The following is a 9,397-nucleotide window of genomic DNA, read 5'->3' on the forward strand; positions in this document are numbered from 1 at the left end:
TTTGTTTATTTCCAAGTCATGTTTCAATCATGACTCACAAACATAATATATTAAACTCCTAAACATTTTCACCATGTGGCATTTTCCTGACTCAAAACTAATTTCCGTAACAGTCTTCTACAACATTTTCAATTTGCCAACATTGTTAAAAAGCCTAAAAGCCAGAACTGAACCTTTTTTTATAGTATGTCTCATCTTGGTGATATACAAGGCAGAGTTTTCTCTATTTGTGTAACTGGAGAATGCTTTGTCCAACTTTATTTTAGACTCAGTTGAAGTTCCTTGTCCACTGTGGGCTATAAATCTATTCAGAATTGCTATTTACTCGGATCTGACCCCTCAGCAATTTTTGTAGCCTATGTCCCCCTGTCCACAGCAGTGGAATTCACTTTTATTATCACTGCAAAGCTAATTATTTCAATCCAATCTTGTTATGATCTCATGTTCGCATGTAGTTTTTGGTTGTGTTGAAGGAGTGCTGTATGACTGCATGAGAGACAGAGAATGAGAATTCCTGGGAAGGGATTCATTTTATCCTTCTGAACCATCTAATTTAGGATAGAATAAGCTGAAGTACTGAAAAAATCTTGTGATGTCAACTAAATATATACAACTCTTTTATAAAAAGGATACTAACTAATTAAGTGGAATACCAATAAAATAATCAGCAGAGCTGTTAAAATAGTTTACTCACCTTTTAGTTATTGGAAGTCATTAGATTCAATAATTCATATCTTGAAATTTCTCAAAACCCCTCAGAGGCTAATACAGTCACCAAGATTACAGAAAGTATAAGACTACTTTACAAAAAAAAAAAGAAGACTTGAATCGTTAACTTCTTTGTTTTCCTGAAAAATCTCACTTGAAAATGAGCAGGTCTGTTCTGATCAATATTGAAATAGGCATCTACAATCAATGTATTTTAATATTAGAGGGACCCGCTATCGTGGATTTTGAGTGTGACAGTAAAAAAAAAGAAAGCTTTTACTGGTATTTCATCTAAAATGTTGAGTATTGTAAGCGTTGGGGATAAGTCTGTATTACATCAGCCATTTGATATCAAGGCAATGGAATTATTTGCAATCACAAATAGTTTCTGAGGTTCTAAAAGCTTTAAGAAAAATAAGTAGCTTAAAATAAGGAATCTATGAGTGTGTGTCTCCAATTGACTTTATGTATGAGAGTCTTATGAAGTTTAAGATAGCATTATTCTACCTCTAAATTATAATTGGACAGATTAAATTTTCATCAGATATTCTTACTTGCTCTGTGACTATATAGGAAAAAATAAACAATGCAAAAGAGCAAGAACTTTGTTTGGACAGGGACAGAGCATACAAGGGCTGCACATGTTTTATTATATTGGCCAATTGTGTCAGAGGTGGATGTTGATGGTATGAAATAGAGGTGGAACCTTCCCACCAATATCTTGTTATGTTTTGTTGCCATGTGACAGATGACAGCAGAGGGGCACTCTGACAGAACAGCGTCTGACATGGAAGTGTGGATGGAACAAAGGTGTGTCACTGAATTCCTCGATGAGACAAAAATGGCACCTACTGACATTCATCACTGTTCTCTGTACATTTCTGGAGGCAGGTGATGTGAGCAAAATGAGTCAGTGGGTGGTGCTTTTCAGTACTGATGAAAGTGGTGTGAAAGACATGCATGTTTCAGATGGCCTTTCACAGCTTTCATCTGTTGTCATTTCCACAGAAAAAAAAAGAGGAGGCATTAGTTTCAGAGCAATGTACATATCTAAAATTTCATGCTTACTTTTCATGTCTATTTTTTAAAGACACTGTCACAAGCAGTGTGAGAACTTTCTATAGCTATTTACAGAAGACTTCTGTTAATGCTTTCTTGTGTATTGTTTGGAGTTTGTGGTCATAACAAAATAGATGTTTTCTCATAGAAATCTCAGTTATTTCTGATTATAGAGTCATGAGACCTTTAAAAAACATTCTGTTCATTCTTTTCATATTACCCTGTCTTTATAGACCAGCTTGTATAAATATTTTCATTTTGAAATCCTTATTTTTATGCTTTACAGTATACTTATAATGTTATTTTTAATAAAATATTGACCTTTCCATGTAATCAAGTTTTCTGATAGATAAAATAAACACCTTATTTATTTTTGTCTAATAAAATATACTATATTTTAATTACCAGACAAAAAGTATTCACCATTTACTCTGCAAAACTGCATATAAATTCCTGTAAACAAGTCTTTGCAGTTTTATTACAGTCCATTTCACATTAAGCATTGTATGGTATTTCAATTTTCCCAGCTTAATTAAGAACAGTAATGAGATTCTAATGCCCACTTAATTATTTCACCACAGTTACCAATGTGATTAATCAGCTGTCCGTGATGCCCCACTTCTCTACATAGACTCCAATAACTAAGTCTCAGTTGGCAAAGCAGCTTGTGGAAAGGAACTATGAGGTCAGAAGTTCTGTATAGAAAAAGAGTGAAAAACAAAAGCAAACCTTTTGCTAGTCTTGCTGAAGGGCAGTCTTGAGGGTAAAAAAATTGATACCTAGATAAAGTTATTTGTAGCTTTTTTTTTTTTTTTTTTTTTCTTGCCATCTTCATAAGTCTCTTTTTAATTATACTAGTTATACTAGTAGTAAGAGTTGTCAACTTGGGCCCATTTGAAACAAAAAACAAAAATTTCATCTGTCCATTTTTTTTTTTTTTCAAAACAAAATATAGAACATCACCATGTCTGAGTAGCAGGTTATTACCTCAAGATTTGCAAAAACATCTGCCCTACCTTCATACCTACTCCTCTTACATGGATACACTTTCATTGAAGAGATAGGTAGGATTGTTGAATCCTACATCTCAGATCAACCAGCATCAAGGTACCTATCAAGATATTTCCTGCTACATATGGTTTCTGTTGCAGAACCTTCTGGAGTATTTCAAAGACAAGATGAAACATGACTGATTTCCAATTGTCCAAATCTTCTGAGATCAACCCTGCAGTTCACTTACAAGGCTGTGGTATTTCTCCTGGAAATAAGTTAAAACTTTTTAAATGTAAACAGGAGATGATAGCACACAGGAGATGCAAGTCTTCTGAATATGCTGCATTAATTACAAATAATATTTAAATTACACATTTATCATTATTTAAAACGACTGGAGGACCTATGCCAGTTCCCACAAAACAAGGACACACACATGTATTGTTAGTTGTGTTTTGCTTGTCTGCCTTATTTCCTCTCTCTGACTTTTTACTGTAGCCATAAACAACTCTCTTTAAAAAATCCTGAGCACATTCCTTTTCTGAAACATAGACTTCTGCTCCTTCACCATCTTACCTCAGCTTCTAATGCTCTGAGGAATGTACTGAGAAATTGTATTTTAAACTAGTAGCAAAATAATTTCTTCTTGATTAACCAACACAGGAACTACTGAAAACTACTGAAAACAATAAATAAATAAAATTCTACTATTTCACCTTTGCTTTGCCTTGTTCCCAGATTTTCTGTACAGCTGTGGTGAAAGAAAGTTCACATTTATAAGTTTTATAAGTAGATACAACCAGCAGAAGGAAGCATGTTGTGCATAGTAGTGGCATACTGGCAGATCAAAGGACCATTTTACTACACAGATCTTTCCCTGTGTAATTCTTGAAACTACATCAGAGTTACTGAAAGCTGGACGAATGGTACCATTATATAGAACTATTAAGTGACTGCAGTACTAATTAATATAAGCACTATGACAGAATCCAGTCCTCTCGGGTGTTTGAATTCAGAAATTCGGTACTAGCTACTTAAAAAAAGAGAGAGGGAGAGAAAGAAATATTTCAGTGCCTCAGAGAAATTATGTATATGATGCTACATAAAAATGTAATCAACATTTTGAGTGTACTTCAAGTTGTTTCACTCCGAAAATATTATCTGACCATCTGAAAAACCAAATTATTTTTGAATGCTTTCCTTCTTTCCTCTTCTCCAAACTGCATTTAAAACTATGTTTCTAGTAACTTAAGTAATTCATTAAAATGTAAGTGTTTTTATTGAAGGATTTTTTTGTTTTGTTTTGTTTTGTTTTGTTTTTCACACTCCCAACTTTGAAGGGCATGAAAAAATTAAAATTATATTGTGCAAAGAAGGGAAGTAAATATTTTTGATTTCACACTGCCTTATCCCTGCCTGTCCAAAAAAACAGAATACTTGACACAGAATATCCAGATAGATAACTGGTTTTAGGCATACTGTGGCAGTAACCAATTGATTTATTTACTACAAATTCTTCTCCTCTCTTCTTGTTATTTTATGAAAACAATTTGCTACACGTCTTAAGCAGCATAGTACCAGGTCTACATTTCCTTCTACTTCAATACAGGCTAATGTAACAGTTTCAGTGGTAATATTTTATAAAAGTAGGTATTCACAGGAGATTACTGAATGATCTCATTAACATTAGCTTTTTCTTTGAATTTTCTTACCTACTTCTGTTGATGTGTAGCAGAAAAATGAAAACCTTTGCCTCACCTAACGTCGCCTCACTTCTTTTGTAAATCATAGCATCATAAAGTTTTGGATCTACTGCAGCAAACTGTGCTAGAGAATTTAATGAGAGGAAGACCTAAGCCCAACCATCCACTTAACACGATAGAACCCCCCTAGATCATGTTCCTAAGCACCACACCCACTCATCTCATAAACACCCCCACTTTCCAGGGCAGCCTGTTCCAATGCCTAACCACACTTTCTCTGAAGAAATTCTTCATGCTATCCGATCTAAATCTTGCCTGGCACAACTCGAGGCTGTTGCCTCAGGCTGTGTCAGTGCAGAGCAGGAGGAAGAAATTTAAAAAATGCTGTATGTTCCTGTATTTGTTTCACGTTTAGACACTGAGAAGTAAGGGTTATTATCTTCAACATTCGGAAATAGAATAAAAGACAGCAAGCCTATTCCAAAAGTTTTGTCACTATGATACTTGCTAAAATCTTTCATTTTACTTGCTGTAAGTAACTATGCTGTGAATTAGTAGCAACAAGAAATAGCACTGTCTGCAGATAATTCTTTCCTATTACTGGGAAAAAAGATTATTTAGTATTTTTCCTTTCATGAAATATTCAGTCTTCTGGCAATTGAAATAATTTAACTACAGTTTTCATAGATATGGGATCATAAAAGCAGGGAGAAAAACCTCAATAATTTTGATTTGCTACTATATTGTATTAGAATTTGCCTGTTGGCAATATTTCATGAATGCTTTAAGTACCATCATGTGAGAATCCCTCTTTGCTTTTTTTTTGGCTCAAAGCTTGCTTCCTGAGGTAGTTTGTTGAGGCAAGTGATGGGTGCTGTGTGGACAATTTTACATCTTTGGAGCTGTTTGCCTTCGGAAGATAGTGCTCAGGACTGTTTACTGGCGGAAGAACTAGCCTGTGACCAAATAACTCCTGTTTGCTATGGGAGGCTGGGGGATGATACCATTGTATCCTGCAAAGGCAAGATGCAAGTTGGTGCCTCCCTACTTCCTCTTATCTGCTGGCAAGGCCAGGAAGATAAGAACAAAGGAGTTTCCTGCTGAGGCCCCAGAGCCAGAAGCTGACCACTCTGAAACTATTGAAAAGGGGCCATCATCACCATGGTCATCTCTCGTCGTCCTTCGTCGTCAATAGAACAACAATGCCCTACGACCCACCACTACTGAGGATCAAAGACGGAACTACGAACCACCCTAGATCCATGGTGGTGACTATGTCCCTCTTGCTTCCTATAAAGACTCCTTGCTTCTTCTTTTCTATCTTTTCTATCTCCTCCTTCCCTTCCCTTCCCCCATTACCCTAATTCATAATAGTGTCCGTTCTCCCTTTCCCCATTTCCCCTGATTAAGATTTGTAATAAACTGGTCGGACCAACATTTGAACCGTTGCTTCTTAATCTCACGCCGGGTATATAGATAATAAAAGAACCTCCTCTCCCTCCTATAAATTGGAGAGAGACATTTATTTAATGGCGTAGTCGGCAGGATACCGCTGTGAGAGTGTTGTCCTTCCAGATATAGTTTGAAACTTCTTTTTCTGTGTGCACTTCCTGGAGTTGCATGGAGCGATATTTTTTGAAAACTTAGACGTGAGTCCTTCTCCAGGAAGACCACTCCATATTCTGAAACTTTACCTTTTATGTGTGTACCTCTCGGGGACGTATTTTTGAATACTTGCATTTTGTTTAATACGTGTGTGCCTCCTCGGGAAGACCTCTCTGGTTATTTGGTAGGAAGTGGTATTTTGTTACTTAAACGTGTGTGCATCTCCAAGAAGTTTTATTTACTACATTGAAACCTAGAAAGTGTTGCTTTAGCTTCACATTTTTTGTGCTCCCCCAAAGAAAGGGAGGAGTAATTGGAACATTTGCATTTGTTTAGGTGTGGTGTATCTCCCCGGGAGGAGAGATAAGGAGTCACTTGAGCTTTTGAATACGTGCACCTCCACCTCCCTTAGTGTTGGTTTTTCATTGTATTGAAAAAATGAGCGACAGCATTGCCACCATGAAAAGTGAAGATGTGTTATTTGACCTTTTAGAAAAGCATGGTGCTCGTCCCTCTTTATCAGGTATGGATTGGGCACGACAGAACTGGTATAACTTGCAGAGTGTTTCGGACCGTATTAGTATCCTGCAAAAGAATGCTCGTACTCGAGCTGGAAAAGGAAAGTCCTTTATTTGTGCCGTACTCGGGGCTACTTTAAAAGCAGCTGTGGAGTTCCGAAATGAAAAGCATTCGGCAGAACTCCAAACCATAGAAGCACTACAGGAATCGGTTAGAGTTACACTAGAATTGGTAAAAACTCTGCAGAATCAAATAGTTAATCTCGAGCAACAATTAGAAAGAGAGAAATGTAATTCGGCTTTGTTGCAAATGGCTTTTAAGGAACTGCTAACGTGTAAGCATGCCAGCCATACCGTCACCCACATTTTGCCTCAAGAAAAAACTTTTCCTCTGGTGGAGCTACCAGGAATGAAGGAAAGGCTAGATAAATTAGAAACTCCAATAGCTCCATTGCGTCCTTTGATAAAAACTGAATACATATTCGATAACAGTGAGGATCTAGATCCTCAAATGAATGTTAAGGAAATTCCCTTCTCAGCCACTAAACTGGCGAAATTGAAGAAAGATTTCAGCCGCTCTCCAAAGGAATCAGAAACAGAATATGTATGGAGGGTTAGTCTCATTGGTGGCGACCAGATTCTGCTAACAGAAAAGGAGGCGGAAGGTTACTGGGGACCAGGAGTATTTTTAACTACTGGCAACAGTCGTGCTCCCTGGTCCTTAACACAAAGGGCTGCCTATTGGGCAGGTGGTCTCAACCCTTTAGAACGGGGAGACCCTCTTGCCATTACTGGAACAACTGATCAGTTAGTAGACAGTGTTCAAAAGGCTGCTTGTCTCCAAATGATGTATGATAGAAAGCTGCAGCCACACCATGAATCACCTATGATGATGCCTGTTGATCCTGAGAGAATGACTGCTTTAATTAGAGGGCTTCCAGAGTCATTAAAACCTATAGGGATACAACTGCAAGGAAAAATAGAGGCTATGTCTCAGGGAGAGAGAACCCTGCCAGTGTTAGAAGGAACTATAACCCCCAACCATCTGCAGTCAGGAAACAAAGCATGGACGTGGGGAGAGGTTGCCCAAGAGTTAATTAACTATGGAAGGAAATATGGGCCAGTGGTTTCTTCCTCCATTAAATTTGAGCCAAGGGAAGTACGACTTGCAGCAGTCAGCCTTGCCCCCAGGCCTCCTAGCTCAAAACTCAGTGGGACTGGAAGGGTCTCACTGTCAGTAAAAACAGGTAGGAGAAATATTGATCATAAACGTAATTGTCTCTGGACATTGAGCTGGCAAAAGGGTGTTCCACGAGATTTGATGAATGGATTACCCACTGTAATGTTAGAGAAATTAGTTAACTGGTGGCCAGAACAAAAGATCCAGAATCTTGAGGAAAGCAAAACCCCAGGTCCTAGGGTCCCTCCCAGGGAACCTGAACGGCTATCCAAGCCATTAGAAAACTGATGTCTTCGCCCCTCCCAAGTGAGCGGGGTGGGGGCGGCGAAGGGTGGATGCATGAGAAAGCTCACAACAAAGGGAAGCAAGATCCTCGATTTAACACCTTCTGTCCAAAGGCCCCACCACTCTTGCCAGTTATCCCTGTGAGTCACGATCCAGTGGCTGATAAGCCAGGGAAATACTTTTACCTCTCTGGCCAGACTGTGTCGATTGACTCAGCAAGCCTGATGCCAGTTTCCCTAACCTTAACGGGATCCCTTAACAAATATCCTTGGAAGGCTAAAAGACACCCTGAAAAAGGAATATGAAATCAACACTTGCTGGATTGTTCCCTCATTTTTTAATCACATTAACAAAGCCCAAAAAAGGCAAGTCGGTGTCTTGTTTTATTTTCACAGAAGATCCCCGTGGGACCTTCACAGAACACAAAAAGGCTAATAGCTGATTTTAACCATTTGTGTTTTGTGATAGAAATACTGAAGATTTGATCATGCTAGAACACTGAATGTACCTCTTGATTACATTTTTTGGTTGCAATAGTGTTATGTTTTGTGTTGTTGTGGGTGTGGGTGGTGATTGGTATCAGTCCTTGGATCTGTTAAACTTCACAACTGGGTTCAGGGTTTTTTACAGGTCATCCTGGTTTACTGGCACTCCCTGCACAGTGATACCATTTCTTTTGACTCCTTCTTTCACCCCTTTTTACCAAACTGATTATGATTTGCATGTAACTCCTCCACAGTGTTTCCAAATTCCTAACAAACTGGGAAATGAATCAAGGGACTCATCTAATATCTATTAGATGAGGTCACAAGAGAAATCTATCATAAAGCCTTTTGCACTGATGCTTTTCAGTGTCACACCAGTCCAGGAGTTCCATCCAAAACATGGTTGTTGGAAAGTGCCTAAGTTTTAAAAAGAGCTGCGTGTGTTTCTGGGATAACCCCTCTGTGATGGTTTGTACTGTGGGGGTATCCTGCACACACTGTCCTGTGAAAAGTTCTGTGGACTGTAACAATACTTTAACTTGCCAAACTAATATTTATATCTCTCAGCATTTGAATTGCTTTGGAAATGCTCGAGTGGAAAGTTCTTGAGACACTAAATCATCTTAGAAAACATTCCGTGGCAAGTCCACATGTTGTCAAATTAGACTAGATATGCTTTTAGTAAATTAACTGAAGTGTAATATTGTATGGCTATTCATAAACACCACAACCTCTACTGAAGAATTCCCATCTGGATCCTGGCTTACACTGGGAGTTCCTGGGTGGGGAAAGCAGCTGACACAAATTCCTAAGTTTGTTTTACTTGTTTGTTTATTAATATTGGTTATTGTTAAATCTATG

The 9,397-nt window shown here is 38.0% G+C and overlaps 1 protein-coding gene across 1 annotated transcript; it reads left to right on the plus strand.

The window, feature by feature from the left end:
• The first annotated feature begins 6,506 nt into the window (after positions 1-6,506).
• LOC122162582 lies at positions 6,507-8,135 on the plus strand. Its single transcript, XM_042822999.1, has one exon. The coding sequence runs from the start codon at positions 6,507-6,509 to the stop codon at positions 8,052-8,054; it is 1,548 nt and encodes a 515-aa protein (XP_042678933.1). The 3' UTR covers positions 8,055-8,135.
• Positions 8,136-9,397: the final 1,262 nt, after the last annotated feature.

This window comes from Centrocercus urophasianus, unplaced genomic scaffold (genome assembly GCF_019232065.1).
Source record: "Centrocercus urophasianus isolate 14NV4802_14NV808 unplaced genomic scaffold, USGS_Curo_1.0 seq_21, whole genome shotgun sequence".
Taxonomy (NCBI): domain Eukaryota; kingdom Metazoa; phylum Chordata; class Aves; order Galliformes; family Phasianidae; genus Centrocercus; species Centrocercus urophasianus.

Excerpts from the sequence above, each read along its gene's own strand:
- LOC122162582 (XM_042822999.1), top strand. The coding sequence starts at position 6,507 with ATGAGCGACAGCATTGCCACCATGAAAAGTGAAGATGTGTTATTTGAC.